The 19,882-nt window shown below is 41.2% G+C and overlaps 2 protein-coding genes across 6 annotated transcripts in view; one reads left to right on the forward strand and one right to left on the reverse strand.

The window, feature by feature from the left end:
- LOC143119256 (uncharacterized) overlaps nt 1-7,860 on the reverse strand; it is a 7,872-nt gene extending 12 nt beyond the window's left edge. The window contains exons 1-7 of one of the 2 annotated variants that reach the window (XM_076280631.1): nt 7,757-7,860; nt 7,489-7,526; nt 5,791-5,966; nt 5,517-5,636; nt 2,779-2,835; nt 2,443-2,544; nt 1-741 (exon numbers count right to left, since the gene is read on the reverse strand). The exon at nt 1-741 is cut by the window's left edge and continues 12 nt beyond it. In XM_076280631.1, coding sequence (XP_076136746.1) covers nt 637-741; nt 2,443-2,544; nt 2,779-2,835; nt 5,517-5,636; nt 5,791-5,952 — 546 coding nt within the window. In that variant the 5' untranslated portion in view covers nt 5,953-5,966; nt 7,489-7,526; nt 7,757-7,860 and the 3' untranslated portion in view covers nt 1-636. The remainder of the gene's footprint in view (nt 742-2,442; nt 2,545-2,778; nt 2,836-5,516; nt 5,637-5,790; nt 5,967-7,488; nt 7,527-7,756) is intronic. The other variant, XM_076280632.1, reaches the window with a different exon arrangement.
- LOC143119255 (uncharacterized) lies at nt 7,834-19,500 on the forward strand. 4 transcript variants are annotated; one of them, XM_076280627.1, is made up of 9 exons: nt 7,834-7,850; nt 8,153-8,197; nt 8,678-8,731; nt 13,949-14,111; nt 14,712-14,831; nt 15,791-15,847; nt 16,055-16,147; nt 17,214-17,345; nt 18,957-19,500. In XM_076280627.1, the coding sequence occupies exons 4-9, from the start codon at nt 13,953-13,955 to the stop codon at nt 18,984-18,986; spliced, it is 591 nt and encodes a 196-aa protein (XP_076136742.1). In that variant the 5' UTR covers nt 7,834-7,850; nt 8,153-8,197; nt 8,678-8,731; nt 13,949-13,952; the 3' UTR covers nt 18,987-19,500. The 4 variants fall into 4 exon arrangements, with proteins under 4 accessions (XP_076136742.1, XP_076136743.1, XP_076136741.1 ...); XM_076280628.1 differs by lacking the exons at nt 7,834-7,850; nt 8,153-8,197 and adding an exon at nt 8,033-8,115; XM_076280626.1 differs by lacking the exon at nt 7,834-7,850 and having other exon boundaries at nt 8,116-8,197.
- The last annotated feature ends 382 nt before the right edge of the window (nt 19,501-19,882 follow it).

The following is a 19,882-nucleotide window of genomic DNA, read 5'->3' on the forward strand; positions in this document are numbered from 1 at the left end:
TGTGCTGTATGAGTGAGTGTGTGTGTGTGTGTGTGTGTGCTGTATGAGTGAGTGTGTGTGTGTGTGTGTGTGTGTGTGTGTGCTAGTGCTAGATAGATGATAGATGCAGAAGGTTACATACATACATGCAAAATCATTACATAGATCTCAGGTATAAGTGTGTGTGTGTGTGTGTGTGTGTGTGTGTTTGAGAGAGAGAGAAGGACAGAGTGTTTGACTGTTTTCCAGATTTTCATGGTGATGACAGTTACATGGTGATGTGCATGTGTGTGTTTGTGCTGCATGTTTCAGGACCAGTGTGTGTGTGTATTGTCCAGGTTCTGTAGGTATGTGTGTGTTGTGTGTGTGAGAAAGAGAGAATGTGGGGGCGCTGTGGCGCAGCAGGCTACAGTGCCCGTACCATACACGGGTCCGAGTGCCCACGGGGACCCAGGTTCGAATCCGACCTGCGGTCATTTCCCGATCCCACCCCATCTCTCTCTCCCACTTGTTTCCTGTCTCACTCGCCACTGTCCTGTCCAAATAAAGGCAAAAAAGCCAAAAAAATATACTTCAAAAAAAAAAGGAGAGAGAATGTGTGTGTGTGTATGTATGAGAAAGCCAGTGTGTGTGTGAGAGAGAATGTGTGTGTGTGTGTTAAGCCCTAGATTTCAGACGCAGCTGCTCCTTGTGAATCCAGAAGGTGAGGAGAGCTGACAAGATCATCTGGACCAACGTCACACACAGCACCAGGACCTCCGTCTGCACACACACACACACGTGTCAGTCTTTTATTCGAAGGGCAATTGAGGTGGTCAAAGTACAAAGATACACACACTAAAAAGAAATAAAGAAAGAAAGAAAGGAATGTCAGACCAGAAACTCCCATCCACACACACACACACAAATCAGTGCTTGCTCTCTATCACACACACCCAGATTCCTGTCATTAAAGTTTTTCTCGATTGCTTTAATGCTTGTGTCAGCTGGAAACATCCCATTTTCAAAAAAAATAAGTTCAAGTCAAGACTGCATTGTGTAGCCATGTACAGTTCTGTATTTAAGTACCTGTTCAAGTGTGTACTTTTACATTGAGTAGCCGTGTACAGTTCTGTATTTGAGTACCTGTTCAAGTGTGTACTTTTACATTGAGTAGCCATGTACAGTTCTGTATTTGAGTACCTGTTCAAGTGTGTACTTTTACATTGAGTAGCCGTGTACAGTTCTGTATTTGAGTATCTGTTCAAGTGTGTACTTTTACATTGAGTAGCCGTGCACAGTTCTGTATTTGAGTACCTGTTCAAGTGTGTACTTTTACATTGAGTAGCCATGCACAGTTCTGTATTTGAGTAACTGTTTAAGTGTATACTTTTACATTAAGTACCCGTGTACAGTTCTGTATTTGCCCCTTTACTCCCCATTTCTAAAACCTACCAAAGAATTATTTTCAGTGAGCCAATGAAAAGTATATGACCACCAACCACATACCTGCATGCCTCTTTTGCAAGCAATGGAAGGGACATGCAGAGACATTGAGGTGGGGTCAGTTCAAGGGTGCATACTGTATGGCATGGTGATATTTCCCCCGTTGCCTAGCCCGAGATGACATTGCATGCGTTCAAGTAGTAAAAGTACACACTAGAACAAATACACACTAACTTACCTGAAGTCTATTTATAGTGCTAAGCCTCAGACTGATTCATGTTCAGCTTTCTCTGTAAGTGTTTTCAGGTATGTGTGTGGGTATTACCAATTACCAAATGTGATTGCAATTTAAATGGAAGTGTTTTCCTAATGATAACAGGAGATTTAATTTCTGAACTGTGTCTAATGCAAACAATTGTGTGAAGTGTTTTGCAGTGAAGTGTGTTGCAGAATGGCAACAGCTATTATTACACAGTGTTTAAGGTACGCTATAAGTTTAGGTATTGAGGCTTTGGTCTAAGCTTTCGTTTTTAATGTGTAAGCAATGGGCTGTAAAAAACCTGTAATCCAGTGGAGTTTGGAGTCTTTGTATGGGAACTGTGTTAAATGCTTTGCAAAAGGATGTGAAACATGTGTTGAACCAATAAAAATGTGTTAAATCATTTGCAAGAGATTACTTCTGCTTTACTAAGAAGGTGAAGATCAAAATCAAGTGGATCCCAGTTTCATTAAGTGCATCTAAGCAATGGTGAAAAACTCTAATAGGTAGATGTTGCCCTAACACATCCACCTCCACTCTCCACTAGGTGGAACTCCAGACTTCTGAGTGCCGATTGACTGTGAGTCTGAGTTTGTGGCGGTATAAAAGAAGCAGCTTCACGGCCAGTAGATGGCGCTAAAGTCACTCACTATGTGTTCTGGAGTCCCAAAGAGCAAGCTCTGTTTGTATCATATTTATACAACACACACACACACACACACATATATATATATGTGTCTGTGTGTATGAGTGTGTATGTGTGTGTGTGTTATTTTCACCTTTTTATGTGTTGTGTTTTCCATGAGAGCCAGATCTACACACATGATCACGGTGCCAACGATAGCACAGGCCATACATGCCAGGTTGGCACGGAAACATACCTGTAGACACACACACACACATACACACACACAGGGTCACACACCATAGGTAACACCACAAACACACACATCAGCTCCACAGAGCCCCAGATTAATGGAATCACTGGTACTCAACGGTGAGAGGGTATATAATATTACACACAGAGCGAATAGGAACATAGGAATGATGTTGTTAAACTCACCAATGATAGTGTGTATTAATACAACAATATGAGTGATTGTTGCTAAACTCACCGGGAGCAGTCTGGGCTCTCTGTGGAGGAGGTTAGACAGCAGGCCTGCGATGAAGAACTGGAGGAGAGAGATTTCATGAATTTCTACAAATGTTCAAGGGGCTTTGATTTTTTTTATTTAAAAACTATCTAGAAAAAGCAACACAATGTTAAGAAATACATTTTGCGATGCAGTGTGAAAAACACTCTATATTGCCCTGTGCTCGATGCTGTGTTGTTGATATCCACTAAAGTTCAAATCTTCATGCTGTATTTTGGAGGCGCTGTAAGAGTGCGTTCAAGACAACCGGAGAACTTGAACTTAAACACATTATACAAATAAGACAACATATAATAATTTATCATTTTATTCATTCCTCCCAAGATGTAACTGTCATTGGCATGTAAGACCTACAGTAAGCACCAAGGCAAGACAAATTTCATTGACCTTGTTATTTTTCATCGAAATAGACATACAGTAAACACCTTTTGTACTGTTTTCTTCACCAAATAGGCAATATTACTTTGTCTAAATGTGCATTACAGTTTTTCTCGATTGCTTTGACCTGCTTAAAGAAACTGGGATCCACTTGGTCTTCATGAACACTTTCTTTGCACAGCAGAAGTCATCTCTTGAGAATGTGTTCACACATTTTCATTGGGTTCACATAGTTTTCACACCCTTTTGCAAAACAGTTAACACAATGTTATTCAAACTCTATTGGATTCCCCATGCTAAACAAAAGGAAAACATCTTTTCACAGACAGCATCCTTAAAATGCAGCAAAATACTCACAGACAAGACATCCTTGCTGACAACTTCCTTACAGCAACAACCAACACAAAACAAAAACCATAGCCTACTATTTGCTACACCAGCACAGTTACTTAAAGCTGCAGTTGGCAAGATTTTTTTGATCATATTCACTGAAACCGACACTATGCTCCGACAGAAGAACATAAATCAGCCAGTTTTTAGAAAAAACCCACACTTCTACCTCCACCTAGAGCCTGTTATTTGTTTTGCAAAAATCCACAGCTCCTGGTTCTTCTGCCCTAATCAGAGCAGGGCTGTGTGAGATCTGACTGTCAATCACAGTCTGGTGCAGTCTGGTGCGCACTGATGAGAATGAACTCGATGAGAGGGTGCTCGGAGGTAGTGGGGGACATGTAAACATTCAAAATTTTGTCCACTCAATCTGTCAGACTTGCCAACTGCAGCTTTAACAACAAATGCAATACCTAATGCCAGTTATGAACTAGCCAACATATTCCTACCTTTAGAAGTTTTTCTTAATTTGGTCAAATCCAATTCATGCAGAATATCAATGGACATCAGAGACAGTTGTTTCAATCTGCGTTGGCTCATTGGATCTCTATTTATAACGAATCCCAGTTTTGAAAAAGAGCACTCTCCGCTAGCGTGGCAAAGTCGCGGTGCTCTTCTGAGCTGAATGTGGTGCATGAACATTGCCACTGTCGTTGGCATATGACTAGTGTTCTCAGTGTTTTAACGTTATCTCCATCAACCATGACACTACGTTTACATGGACATTAATGTTCCGACTATGGACTTTGTTCAGAATAAGAACAAACGATGTTGCGATTATGTGGTTTATGGGCATTGTTAGCATCCCTTGTGTGACAGTTCTCTATGTTTTTCTCATGTGGTTTAGGCTACTCAAACACGGCAGCAGCCTTTTTTTCACATATGTTGGTCTCGCTGTTCTTTAGATCTTACGCCTTTCGCTTTTGAACCCGCTCTCATATCTTTTTTTCTGACATTTTCTAAAGGTGTCTAACATAACTGTAGCCTAGGCCTATGAATGATGCATATTTTTAAAACCTAATTTGACGTGAACTCTGCATATTTATCCAATCAGCGCATTGCTACTTTAAATATTCATTTTAGGCCAATGAAGTTTAAGTTTTATTGTCTTATGTAAATTTGAATGAATTATTTATGTTTTTATGGCCAATGGGGGCCCCCCTGGCAGGCTGGAACACGTGGGGCCCCTAGGCTGCAGCCATATCTAGCCTATGCATTGATCCGCGCCTGCCGCCGGCCACTGAAGTTCTCTGCTAACTGCTAACACACTGCTCACGGTGCGTCAGGTCAAACTAGCCCTCTGCTAACCGCTAACACACTGCTCACTGTGCTCACTATGCGTCAGACTTATCAGCTCTGTACAAATGTTTGCAATATTTCTAAAAGAAAACCCACACATTCTTCTGCTTATAATTAGACACACACACACACACACACACACACTCTCTCTCTCTCTCTCTCTTGCATAAACACACACACACACAGTCTTGTTGAGATAAAAAAAATAGAACTGAGATTATGGCTGAATGAGAGTTAAGAACTGAATTGGAAACTATAGTGCTACCTTAAAGTAACATGATGTAAGAATTCCGCTTCTCGGTGTATGGGTGCCGATCATGTATTACTCCACTTAATCAAAAACCATCGAAAAGAGTCAGCCTCTTATCTGCGACAACAATGTTTCATAGTGCAGTACTAAGCGTTGCAGACGCACATTGACAATCTCAGAGACTCACCATTCACCATATTGTATGCCATATAGCATCAACGTGAGTTTGAAGCCACTATTTTTTGGCTATTTTTTTACACTAGGTAAGGTAAAAAAAAAAACTACATTGTGTTGCTGTAAATCAGGATTTAATAAACAAACAATGTGTGTGTGTGTGTGTGTGTGTGTGTGTGTGTGTGTGTGTGTGCGTGTGATGGCCTACCAGTGCCCCGTTCAGGAAGGGAATTCTGAAGAGGATGATCAGAAAGGAGTTGAACTCAGCTGTGGTAGCAAACACCAGACCCAGTCCAAAACTCAGGACCCCGCTCACCACCTGGACTGACTGACACACACACACACACACACAGATTGCGTTGCTGTAAGTCAGGATTTTATGAACAAACAACATGTGTGTGCGTGCGTGCGTGCGTGCGTGTGTATGTGTGTGTGTGTGTGTGTGTGTGTGCGTGTGTGCGTGCGTGCGTGTGTGTTCTTACTGCCCATGCAGAGAGCTGTTTGTCCAGCAGGTTGTGCAGCAGTGGTCGGCGTGGAGGGATGAGCTCCTGGGCCTGGTAGTGGCGGACCAGCGGCCTGCGGTCTCCGTCCTGCTCCTCAGCGCCGTGCTCCGTGATCGCCATGGACATCTTAGCTGCCGCCATACCGCAGCTTTCCTCTGCACACACACGGACACACACACATTGATATTTTTCAATATCATCCATCCTCATTTTCTTTCGCCTGCCCTTAGTTCAGCATAATTAATTCAGTTCACAATTACATCTAAATCATTTACACCCTTAAATATAAATATACAGTAAATATATATCATAATGATAACAGTTCACAAACAGCCGGTAGTATGCAGAGAATATATATATATATTATAGATGATATTCATAAATAGTTTGGGTAATATTTATTTGAATAAATCATTTACTATATGAAAGTGGCGCTTGCGCACAAAGATAAATGTTTACTTTGATAAATAACCTGCAGCACGACCCTACAGAATATAGCAGCCCTCTTTAAGTATGAGCGTGTTTATATTAACATGTATTCCCTGAATTAATGGGTTGAAAAAAAATTCGGCAGAAATCCAGAGCTTTACATGATGCTGTCAGTAAAATTAATTTAGCATTAATTACATGTTAATGAACTAACAGAATTCTGAAAGTGATAATTCTATCACTTCACACTATGGAAATACATGTAGAGCTTTTTGTTGTAAAATAATGAATTAGCATTTGAGATATGAATGAATGAACTAATTATTAATGATAAATTACCATCGAGAGATTGACATTCTAGTCACTCATGAGCCTAATAGCCAAAGCCAGTGACACGATAATGTGAACCATAGCCCAGCAAACCTAACTTTATCTGTGTAGAACTGGAGAACATTCTATTATGTAGAACTGGAGAATATTTATCTACTTTATCTATGAAGAACTGGAGAATATTTATATCTGTGTAGAACTGGAGAACATGTATCTACTTTATCTGTGTAGAATTGGAGAACATTTATCTACTTTATCTGTGTAGAACTGGAGAACATTCTATTATGTAGAACTGGAGAATATTTATCTATCTATGAAGAACTGGAGAACATTTATCTACTTTATCTGTGTAGAACTGGAGAACATGTATCTACTTTATCTGTATAGAATTGGAGAACATTTATCTACTTTATCTGTGTAGAACTTGAGAACATTTGTTTGTTTGGCTTAGCTCTGTACTCTCTGTGTGGCAGTGATACTGTAGCTGACACAAAAACGCAGGAATTCATTTCATATCCTATTTGTATTGATTTATTTTTATCACAAAAACAATAAGAACTCCTACTGCTCTATGAAAATGACTAATAAAAACTAGTCACAGATTCACACACACACACACACACACACACACACACACACACACACACACACACACACACACATCGAGAACTATTTTCACATTAAGACCACACACACACACACACATTAAGAACTATTAACACGTTAACATTACACACACACACAGTAAGAACTATTCATACATTAAGACGACATACACACATTAAGAACTATTTACACATTAAAATTACAAACTTTACATACACACATTAAGATTACACACTCACATACACACACAAAAAAGTAAAAAATTATTTCACCGACTTGTTTACTTTAGAGCTTTATAACATGTTTACTCACCAATTCAAATAGACAAGATGCCGCTCAGAATCCACCTACTTAAGTAAAACACCCACACACACACACACACACACACACAGAGAGAAACAAACTTAGGGCAGCCTGAATATGTCTTAAAACAACGGTGGCACAGAGAAAGCAACTCTGTCGGACTCAGGCGTGATGAGATAACCAGTCAAGTAGATTAGTGCAGATTATACCACATTAGGTCCAACGCGCTCAGATTAGACCAGATTAACGCTAATTAGATTATCACTCTCTCACTCACCCAGGGTGATGGGCGCGGAGTCTGAGCAGAATTAGTTTGGACCAAACAGGGCTGGATGTGGCGCCTGGCCTGGATATGGCGTTGCAGTATTTTAGTGAGTTAAGTGCTGTTTGCACGGGGGTGGTTTCAGATGGTCTTTGCTCTCGCTGCTTTCTCTTAGAAGGGAGAACAGGGTGGCCTGTAGCCACTTCCTTTGCTGTCACACACACACACACACACACACACACACACACACACACACACACACATGCACACACACACACAAACACACACATGCACACATGCACACACACACACACACACACATGCAGCCTGTTTCTGATGAAAAGGATGCAGCAGACCACAGACTCAGTGCCACGGTAAGACCACACTTTGTTCTTTCTCTGAAACACACAGGTTGCAGCGCGGACCCTTCACCGAGAGGACATCACACACTCAGCCGTACGTCTCTGGCCACTCTTACATGAGGCATCAGTGTCTGGTCTGAGTGAGGTTGACCACATGTACTTTACTTTAAAGATAGTAGAAATTTGTGCTAATTCATGTATTTACTGTAATCTATGTGCTGTCTGTCTGCTGGCTACGTGCTGTCTGTCTGCTGACTATGTGCTGTCTGTCTGCTGGCTATGTGCTGTCTGTCTGCTGGCTACGTGCTGTCTGTCTGCTGGCTACGTGCTGTCTGTCTGCTGGCTACGTGCTGTCTGTCTGCTGGCTACGTGCTGTCTGTGTCATTTGGTGAGTTCAGGTCCACTTACCCATGATGGTGATCAAGGTGTTGTAACAAACTGAAGCAGCAGGTTATGATCAGCAGACAGAGTTCAGTGGTACTGATACAAACTCTCACTCGTCTCTGTGTGTGTGTGTTTCTCTCTCTCTCTCTCTCTCTCTCTCTCCCTCTCTCTCTTCTTCCACTTCTTTCAGATCCGTCTGAGGCCGACACACACTTACTTCACAGCTCTTAGGGTCCTAAAGAGGGTATGCCATTTTTTTTAATAATTTCTAAAACATGCAATGTGTAGTGGGGAATTTATTTCAGTGGTTGGTGTCATTGAAATATAGTTGGACATCAATGAAGTGAATGAACATAGTTCAACTCCAGGTGCAGCTGTAGGCTGGGCGGTGGTAGTGTAGTAGTTCAGGAGCGACTAGTGTGCAGTAGCCTGAAAGTTGTGGGTTCAATTCCCGGCTTCCACCGTTGTGCCGTTGAGCATGGCACTTAACCCTGAGTTGCTCCGGTACAATGTAATCCCTTGTAATGTAGTTTACATACAGTACTGTATGTAAGTCACTTCGTAATGTAGTTTACATACAGTATGTAAGTCACTTTGTAATGTAGTTTACATACAGTACGTTAGTCACTTTGGACAACAGTGTCTGCTAAATACATGTAAATGTAAATCTGCTTATAAGAGCAGCTTTTGCAGCACAGTGTTGCCAAATATATTACTGACACAATGTTTCTGTAGTGCAAAATGAGTTACAGTATTTTAATCACTAATTATAAGTGTTTAGGAGCAAGTTAGCTGGCTAGATTAATTAGGTAGGTATAGATTCATTAGATAGTCAATTATAAGTGTCTAAGAGCGAGTTAGCTGGCTAGATTAATTAGGTATGTAATTATAAGTGTCTAAGAGTGAGTTAGCTGGCTAGATTTAGATGAAAACTGCAGTAGCTCTTGCACCGTAGATATATTTACAAATTTATTAATTTATTTGTTTGTGTAGAGTTGTGCTGTATTTATTTATTTGTTTGTGTAGAGTCGTGTTGTATTAATTTATTTGTTTGTTTATTTGTTTGTGTAGAGTTGTGCTGTATTTATTTATTTGTTTGTGTAGAGTTGTGTTGTCACACAACACAACTCTACACATTCACAAATTCCTTATTTATCCTCAGGTGGCAATAATTTTTATGCTTTTTAAAAATATGTCTCATTTTTTTAGAAACATGTCTAATCAGTCTAAAACACTGTAGAAGTATGCTAAAGCAATAGACTGGAATGGGAGTGTGGATTCACAAATAGAACATGTCACTTCCCCAAAGCTCTGTGCACACAGTGTGCATTTCTCATGTTCATTTTCAGAATCTACAAAATACAAAATGGTTTGCCTGGAAAAAGTCAATTACAGGAAACTGTTAGTGTAAAATTCTTGGTCATGTATGATTCAGAGGGTTCAGAGGGATTGCATGGTTCAGAGGGTTGTATGGTTCAAAAGGGGTGTATGGTTCAGCATATTAACAATGGCATTTCATAGCATTAAAACTCCAGCTCAAAATACTCAGTAAGGAACAAAAACTAAAAAAAAGTGTTTGCATACAATACGTTATGGTAGCCTATGTACACACAATGGACATCACAGTAGCCTATGTACACACAATGGACATCATAGTAGCCCATGTACACAAAATGGACATCATAGTCTTTGCGCAAAAAATGGACATTAAAGTAGTCTAGTGTCAGTGTAGGAACACAATATTGACACCTTGGATACGAAGAGACAGTGTGGCCATGCACGGCCCCCTGTTTGGGCTTCATATTAGCAACTCATCAACATCAACTTTTCTTTAAAAATAATTTTATCAAATTAAGCAAAAAGGCTGAGGATTCGATTGGTTTTGTTGATTTGGTGAGGGGTTGGGCTGTTTCACAAAATTGTGTAGAATGTAAAGATTGTAAAGATTGTAAAGCTTTTGTAAGTAAATTTCATTCGTATATGTAGGCTACGTCTATTTCGAAGTCCGTTACGCTCTGTCTGTCTGTTGTTTTTGTCTAAAAATATATAAATATATATGTCTTTAACATCAGGGACTACAGATGTAAATTAGCCTCCGTGCTATAATAATCTGGCTCAGTTATACACTGTGCACTGTCCCTGTTAAATAAACATATAAATAAGGATTTTATGTGTACTGTGCACACTTTATGTGCACTTTATGTGTACTGTGCGCACGTTATGTGTATTGTATTGCACCTTTATGTGTATTGTGTTGCAACTTTTCTGAAATGTTATGTATAAGTATGTAAATTAGCTATAATCTAATGAAATATGCAATTATTTGCATATATTTTAAGTACAGAAACCTTAACACTGTGAAAAGTCAGGTTCAAAATTCTTTTTTTTGTTTTTCGTTTTTGGACATATTAGAGTGAAATGTTATTACAGTGGGTGTTTTGAATTTGGGTATTTTAAATGGATCAAAATACTGCTAATAGCCATTAAAGAAAATCTATTATCACCATATTCACAATTTTGAACCAGAAATCTCCACTTCAATTGTACTTACAAACACAAAAGTTTCCATATACTCCTATATTTGAGGTTGTTCATATATGATTTGTGACCTATAGTGTGGAAAGTAAACAGTAAAAGTTATGCAATATATATAACATGGGTTTTCAGCAAATATATGAAGACATTCTGAAAACATGTAGCATTTCAGGAATTTCAGTAATAATATGTCACCAAAATGAAAAACAAAAATAAGAATTTTGAACCTGACTTTATCCAGTTATCCAAAATTTCTGTACATGAAACGTATGAAACGTATTGCATATTTCATTAGATAATGGCTTATTATGACCAGCGTAGCGCAGCTAGCATAGCGGTCATATAGGGATTGTCGATTTGTTTTATTTATTTATTTTTCGTCATCAACTTCCTGAATTTTTGGTCAACAATTCCCGGGACACCGAAACACCGGGGCACATGAAACTTGAAACTAAAGTAGTGGAGAGTGCATGTTGATTTGGTAAATTGATTGACAACTTTATACCAGACAAGTAGGCCTTTTGATCATGTGTGTTTGGATCATAATCATATGATGACCTAATGTAGCTTTTACAGTATTTAACCGTTTGCCCAAGCAGTGTAAAATAACTCAAAACTAATAAAAGTAGAATTGCATAAGCGTAAAAGCTGAGACCTCCAGCTGGAAGCTGGTCTGAGGGCAATCAGTGTTATTATCTTAACATTCTGGGAAGTTTAAAATATGATGATGGCCGTCAGTGGGTCAGAAGTGGTGGTCCGATATCTGGGAGCTGGATTTCACTATTCGGGTTTTTGCTCACAATTTGGTCCCCCTCACTTTGAAAATATCTCCTGCGCCCCTGCACACACAAACTCACACACGAACACACACAAACTCACACACAAACACACACATATGCATGTACACACGTACGCACGCATGCATGCACACATACACACAGGCACGCACACACACACACACACACACAAACATACAAGCACGCACATACAAGCATACAAAAAAGTTGCAAGAGTAGGGGATGGAGTTAGCCTGATGTAGCCATACTCAATTCTAGTCAGAATTTGATAGATACTGCTCCATTGGGATGCGATTATAGTGCGTGTTTCAACTGATACAGGGGTTCTTCTTCTCCACAAATGCCTTCTCCTTCTAACTGGCAGCAGTTCAATTTTGTCCTCTCTAGAGGATATTTGTAAACTTGATCTCCAACACCATGCATACTGTGTGGTGTTGTGTGGTGTGTATTGTTGTGTGCTGTGTTTGTTGTGTAATGTTGTGTGTTGTGTATTGTTGTGTGATTGCTGTGTATTGTGTGATTGCTGTGTGTTGTTGTGTATTGCTGTGTGTTGTGTGATTGTTGTGTGATTTTTGTGTATTGTTGTGTGATTGTTGTGTGTTGTGTGATAGCTGTGTGTTGTGTGATTGCTGTGTATTGTTGTGTATTGATGTGTGTTGTGTGATTGTTGTGTGATTGCTGTGTGTTGTGTGATTGCTGTGATTGTTGTGTGTTGTGTATTGTTGTGTGTTGTGTGCTGTGTGATGTTGTGTGTTGTGTGTGTGCTGTGTGGTGTTGTGTGTTGTGTGGTGTTGTGTGTTGTGTGATTGTTGTGTGTTGTGTGATTGCTGTGATTGTTGTTTGTTGTGTGATTGTTGTGATTGTTGTGTGTTGTGTATTGTTGTGTGTTGTGTGATGTTGTGTGTTGTGTGATTGCTGTGTGGTGTTGTGTGTTGTGTGTGTGCTGTGTGATTGCTGTGTGGTGTTGTTTGTTGTGTGTGTGCTGTGTGATTGCTGTGTGGTGTTGTGTGTTGTGTGTGTGCTGTGTGATTGCTGTGTGGTGTTGTGTGTTGTGTGTGTGCTGTGTGATTGCTGTGTGGTGTTGTGTGTTGTGTGTGTGCTGTGTGATTGCTGTGTGGTGTTGTGTGTTGTGTGTGTGCTGTGTGATTGCTGTGTGGTGTTGTGTGTTGTGTGTGTGCTGTGTGATTGCTGTGTGGTGTTGTGTATTGTGTGTGTGCTGTGTGATTGCTGTGTGGTGTTGTGTGTTGTGTGTGTGTTGTGTGATTGCTGTGTGGTGTTGTGTGTTGTGTGTGTGCTGTGTGATTGCTGTGTGGTGTTGTGTGTTGTGTGTGTGCTGTGTGATTGCTGTGTGGTGTTGTGTGTTGTGTGTGTGCTGTGTGATTGCTGTGTGGTGTTGTGTGTTGTGTGTGTGCTGTGTGATTGATGTGTGGTGTTGTGTGTTGTGTGTGTGCTGTGTGATTGCTGTGTGGTGTTGTGTGTTGTGTGTGTGCTGTGTGATTGCTGTGTGGTGTTGTGTGTTGTGTGTGTGCTGTGTGATTGCTGTGTGGTGTTGTGTATTGTGTGTGTGCTGTGTGATTGCTGTGTGGTGTTGTGTATTGTGTGTGTGCTGTGTGATTGCTGTGTGGTGTTGTGTGTTGTGTGTGTGCTGTGTGATTGCTGTGTGTTGTGTGTGTGCTGTGTGATTGCTGTGTGTTGTGTGTGTGCTGTGTGATTGCTGTGTGGTGTTGTGTGTTGTGTGTGTGCTGTGTGATTGCTGTGTGTTGTGTGTGTGCTGTGTGATTGCTGTGTGGTGTTGTGTGTTGTGTGTGTGCTGTGTGATTGCTGTGTGGTGTTGTGTGTTGTGTGTGTGCTGTGTGATTGCTGTGTGGTGTTGTGTGTTGTGTGTGTGCTGTGTGATTGCTGTGTGGTGTTGTGTGTTGTGTGTGTGCTGTGTGATTGCTGTGTGGTGTTGTGCGTTGTGTGTGTGCTGTGTGATTGCTGTGTGTGTTGTGTGTTGAGTGTTGTGTGTTGTGTGTTGTGTGTGTGTGTGCTGTGTGATTGTTGTGTGTTGTGTGTTGTGTGTGTGCTGTGTGATTGTTGTGTATAAATGCAATTTGTTGTTGTTGTTGTTGTTATATTGTTGTGTCCAGGGCAATGAGGTTCACGTTCCGCTCAGATGACCGCATGGTCATCACCATCCCGCTGGGCAGCCTGCGGGAGGTCCGAGAAGGTCAGCTGATGCCCGAGCGCTTCACCTGTGTCTTTAAGGACGTCTACAAGGTGTTCCTCAGAGGCCAGCCCAAAGCGCTGGGGGTACGACGCCACCCCCTTGTCACACTTACGGAATTTACTTTTACAGGACATTCCATTTGAAGGACATTAACAGCAGATGTTAGATTCCATTTTAAGGACATTCAGAACAGATGTTAGATTCCATTTGTTGGACATTCGCAGCAGATTTTACATTATATTTGCAGGATATTGCAGGACAACTAATTTTAAGATGAACATTCACTTCATCCAGACATTCACTTTTATATTGTAGATTAATTTAACATAATACTGTCCAGTCTGTCAGCAGATTTGCGCTTAAGGCGTGTGTACAAAGGTGTTGTAATTGTAATAATACCACCAATAATAATCATTAATTAATCATTAATCATTAATAATTATATATCATAATAATAGTCATAATAACAATTACTTTCAGTTGCACTCAAGCCAAAGTGAACTAATCGCAGTAGTTTATTCTCTTTCTCTCTCCCTCCCTCTCATCCTCTCTCTTCCTCCCTATCTTCCCCTCTCTCTCTCTCTCCCTCCCTCTCTCTCCTTCTCTCTCTCTTCTTCTCTCTCTTTCGCTCCCTCCCTCTCTCCCTCCCTCTCTCTCTCTCTCTCTCTATCTCTCTCTACCAGATGTCTCAGCTGGTGGCTGGTGTGTTTGTTCTGAGTCTGGGGGTGCTGCTGCAGCATGAGATCGGAGACGTCCCTTCAAACCTGATCAACCACCTCCACTACACCCTGCCCAGCATACTGGTGAGAGCCCCGACAACAACAACGGCAACAGCAACATCACAGAACAGATCAGAGACCAAGCAGAACCCCACAGAACCATATCAGAGGTTTACAGGCCAGATTAGAGACAATAATAGCTAAGGCCCATCCACAACAGTAATGACAACAGAACAAACAACTGTTTTAAGCATCTCTCTAGCTAATATGAATGCCAATGTTGACAGTGTAATCATAATGCCCTGAATGAATGATTTTGTTAGGGATCCCCTTCAGAGCGACCTTGAGAATGATAGAAAGCTGACCGCCAATTAGAGTCTGTTGAGTTTTTTTTAGACATCACATAAATGAACGTGCCTTTCCGTATCATCACATACATTAACATGCCTTTCCTTAAATGAATGTGCCTTTCCGTATCATCACATAAATTAACATGCCTTTCCTTAAATGAACGTGCCTTTCCGTATCATCACATAAATGAACATGCCTTTCCTTAAATGAACGCGCCTTTCCTTATCATCACATAAATGAACGTGCCTTTCCTTCACATAAATGAACATGCCTTTCCTTATCATCACATAAATGAATGTGCCTTTCCGTATCATCACATAAATGACCATGCCTATCCGTATCATCACATAAATGAATGTGCCTGTCCTTATCATCCCATAAAAGAACGCCTTTAGACAGGCGTGTGTGTGTGGATGTGATCTGTGTTGTTGTGGGCGGGCCTTTAGACAGGCGTGTGTGTGTGGATGTGATCTGTGTTGTTGTGGGCGGGCCAGACAGGCGTGTGTGTGTGGATGTGATCTGTGTTCGGTGGGGTGAGATGATACTCAGCGTGGTGTCATTTATTGCATTGGAAATTAAGAGGAACGAGGAGTGCCTAAAACATTTACAGCTCAAATGTATGAAATATGTAATATTAAATGTTGTATGTAGGCATACTGATTACATGTTTATTTGTATATATATTTTTTTAGTTCATTATTTCTGGAATGCTGTCATATGCAGCAGGACACACACCTCACATGAGCATGGTGAGTGAACACACTCACACACATACACACAAACACAAAAAAATTGGAAGATTTCCCATATGGTTAACACTAGAGACTAAATGTGTGTGTGTGCATGCATGTCTATCTATGTGTGTGTGTGTGTGTGTGTGTGTGTGTGTGTGTGTGTGTGTGTGTGTGTGTGCATGCATGTGTGTCTATCTGTGTGTGTATGTGTGTGTGTTTCAGATGAAGCTGTCCTTTGCCTTCAACATTGTGTGCATCTTCTGGTCGATGGCGGCTATGACTCTGTGTGGACTAGCACCACACGAGAACCCACCGGTCAGTACTGACCCAGTGCCCAATAGAACATACTTTAGGTTCCATTAGCAAAGTACTGATCCAGTACCCAACAGAACATACTTTATACTGTATAGGTTCCATTAGCACTTGAATTTCCCCTTGAGGAATGAGGATCAATAAAGTATCTATCTATCTATCTATCTATCTATCTATCCATCTATTAGCAGACTAGCGCCAGATTTCTGAGTGCATGGGACAAGCCGAGATGAGCTATGAGACATACGTTCACACTCGGTATCATGTTTCAACACACTTTAGGTCAAAATCACACCGGAATTCTCCTTTAAATGACAATATCCTGGCCGGACTACTGTTGTCAGTGATATAAGTATTTGAAATGAACATGATTTCTTAATGTCTAGTAACACATAAGGGCCATTTTATGATTAATTGAAATACATTTCTTACATACGGTTCCTTTAAGATTGTTGTTATTGTGTGTCTGGCGTTAATGAAGCCATGGTAGGGGGTATTTTGGGGGGGGAGCTTTTGCCTTTAATTGATAATGGACAGTGAAGAGTGACAGGAGGCAAGTGGGAGAGAGACCGGGATCGGGAAATTACCCGGATTATAGTGGGATCGGAACCCAAGTTGATACAGACGCTATAGTGGGATCGGAACCCAAGTTGGTATGGACGCTATTGTGGGATCGAACACCCAAGTTGGTATGGACGCTATTGTGGGATCGTAACCCAAGTTGATACGGACGCTATAGTGGGATCGGAACCCAAGTTGGTATGGACGCTATTGTGGGATCGAACACCCAAGTTGGTATGGACATTATAGTGCGATCAGAACCCAAGTTGGTATGGACGCTATAGTATAGTGGGATCGGAACCCAAGTTGGTATGGATGCTATGGCCAGGTATGGACGCTATGGCCAGGTGCACCACAGCTTCCCCAATGTCCTCCTGTTTTGCTGTGGAAAAGGAGCACCTGGTACCAAAACCGAGCACAATAAAGCAGAGTTGAGCAGGTACCTGCATGCAGTTGACAGAGGACGTGTGATCAGGTTCTGTGTGTGTGTGTTTGCGTGTATGTTTAGCAGAGTCACTCCAAACATGCAGTCGGCCTGAAGGCTGTGGTGGGGACGCTTCTGGCTGGAGAGATGCTGGTTGCCATAGTGATGGTGTACTGGGAGAGTAAGGCAGTGTGCCGAGACTACTTCAACATTCTGGTGAGACACAGCACTGCATATAACTTACACACACACACACACACACACACACACACACACTACTAAGCTCATTTCAACATCAGTAGGTGATGTTGACCAAATTTTCATTTCTTAATTTCATCTACTCATTTTGTGTCAGCCAAAGTGTAATACAACTGTTTTTCTTCTCAATCAATCTATTCTTATTGCTCTTGAGAAATAAGTGAAATCTCAATAAGAGGCAATTTATTTCTTGTCAAGCAAAGAAAAGGCATTTTCATTGGAGGATTTTTGGGGGTAAAATCTCCCTCCACAAAGTCAGACCGAGTGTGTGTGTGTGTGTGAGTGAGTGTGCAGGGGCTGAAAAGTCCAGAATGGCCATCCATCCAACAGCCGTTGGCCTGGCTCAATATGCTTCATTAGCCAAGTAGCCGTCAGTGTCTAACTCTCATCAGTAGCCTAGTCAGTGTCTAACTCTCATCAGTAGCCTAGTCAGTAGCCTAGTCAATGTCTAGTTCTCCAAATAACTAGGTTTCACTGACGCATGTCAGTAGCCTATGTCTACACGATAAGTTATCAGTCATTTAAAAAAAAAAAAAAATAGCAACATTTGCGCCATGGCGTCTTCAATAGCAGAACAGGTACAAAGGACAATGAAAGGCTACAGTGTCACCTAGGTTGCCAACTCTCGCAATTGACAAATGTCTCACCACCTCACGCCACACATGGCTTTTTACATGCCAGCCTTTCACCTTCGCTTAGCCTACGCTAGTTAGCCTAATTAGCCTTTGCTAATGTAGCCTATTTTTAAGAGCTAAAAATAAGGTTTAAACATTAACCTGAATTTTAAAAAATCAGCAGTTGAAAACGTCTCCGTGGCAAGTGTGACAGCATTCAGTTTGAAAAAGAACATTTGCCATGTCCTTGCAGTTATGATCTGATTACAGTAATGTGGAACAGAACCATAATCAAAGAAAGGGAAATGCCCCTCCGTTAATCATCACGACTGACTGTGGTTGTGCTTCTACAAACATGTTGGCGCAAAACACCATTTCTGTTAGGAACACATGCTAAATGTTTTCTCCATTGTCAACGTGACTGAAGTGACCTATGGTGATGTCCATGTTCGGCAGCCTATATGCTTCAGTCAAGCAGTGATATGATAAGCCTATAATGCATGGGATAAGTCAGATGTTAGTCAGACAGAAGCGAGCCAGGCTTTAGTGTTTCTGTCTGTCTCAAACTACGTCAAGAATGGCGTGTTTAGCAACCAGAATTTGAAACATTTTCTAATGAGAAAAAAGGGAGATGAAAGTCCGACCTGATGATTTGAAGGGTCCAGGCCTGGGTGCGCTCATGTGAACGATAGATGTCATGCACACATCATCCGTTTCAACACACTGTGTGTGTTTGTGTGTGTGTGTGTGTGTGTGTGTGTGTGTGTGTGTGTGTGTGTGTGTGTGAGTGAGTCTGTGTATGTGTGAGCCTGTGTGTGTGTGTGTGTGTCTGTACTGTATGTGTGAGCCTGTGTGTGTGTGTGTGTGTGTGTGAATCTGTTTGTGTGAGAGTGTGTGAGTGTGTTTCCAGAACTTCAACAGTAATCATGATGTCTGTTTGTCTGTCGACTTCTAGCCCACCATCACCCTGAAGCAGGAGCCCTGAAACTGGACACTGAAGGATTACACACATGCGCACGCACGCGCGCGCACACACACACACACACACACACACACACACACACACACACACACACACACACACACACACGTCCATCCTGTGCAGACTGGGTCTCAGGTGTGTATTAAAGTAGGACCATATATAGTAAAAAAGCCCCCAGACTCAGAGGGGTCAGAGGTGACGACACACACACACACACACAAACACACTCTCTCTCGCTCTCTCTCTCTCTCTCTCTCTCTCTCTCTCTCTCTCACACACACACACACACACACACACACACACACAAATGTGTGTGTATAATAGGTCACTCTGTAAATACATATCAATTTCTGTAAAATGTGTCACTTTAAATAGTGTTATATAGTAAATATCTTTATATTTGAAAGCAAACAACTGTGTTATTGTGTAGCAGCAAATATATTACTTTGATATTATTTGGCATGTTTACTTTGATGTTTTCTTTCTTGATGGTAATTGTAATTTTATCATACAATGGCTAATTTGTTACAACAATAAATGACAAAGCTTTTAAAAAGTAAGTGCCCTGCGTTCATATCAACTCCCCCAGGTGTGTATGTGTGTGCGTGTGTGTTAGTCTCTGTCACTCGAGCAGATTGTTAAAGCATCACCACTCTAGGTGTGTGTCTATACACTGTAGCTGTGTTCCTCTGGACTGTAGGCCCCTTATGGAGCCAGATAGCTGCCTCAATTATGCCAGCGCAGAAAGAATGAAATCGAGCGCAGATTCAGGAATCGAGAGCGTAAATACAAAAACTGAGGGGTGAAACATAATCTCGTGGTGAATAAAACTGTTATCACAACTGTAACAATTATGATTGAGAGCACCGACATGACGTTGGCATCGGGCCGTTCACTGG

Source organism: Alosa pseudoharengus, unplaced genomic scaffold (assembly GCF_046254945.1).
Source record: "Alosa pseudoharengus isolate Yale_2024_CS ecotype anadromous, Long Island Sound unplaced genomic scaffold, YU_APseudo_1.1 YU_APseudo_1.1_scf_12, whole genome shotgun sequence".
In the NCBI taxonomy this organism is placed as follows: domain Eukaryota; kingdom Metazoa; phylum Chordata; class Actinopteri; order Clupeiformes; family Clupeidae; genus Alosa; species Alosa pseudoharengus.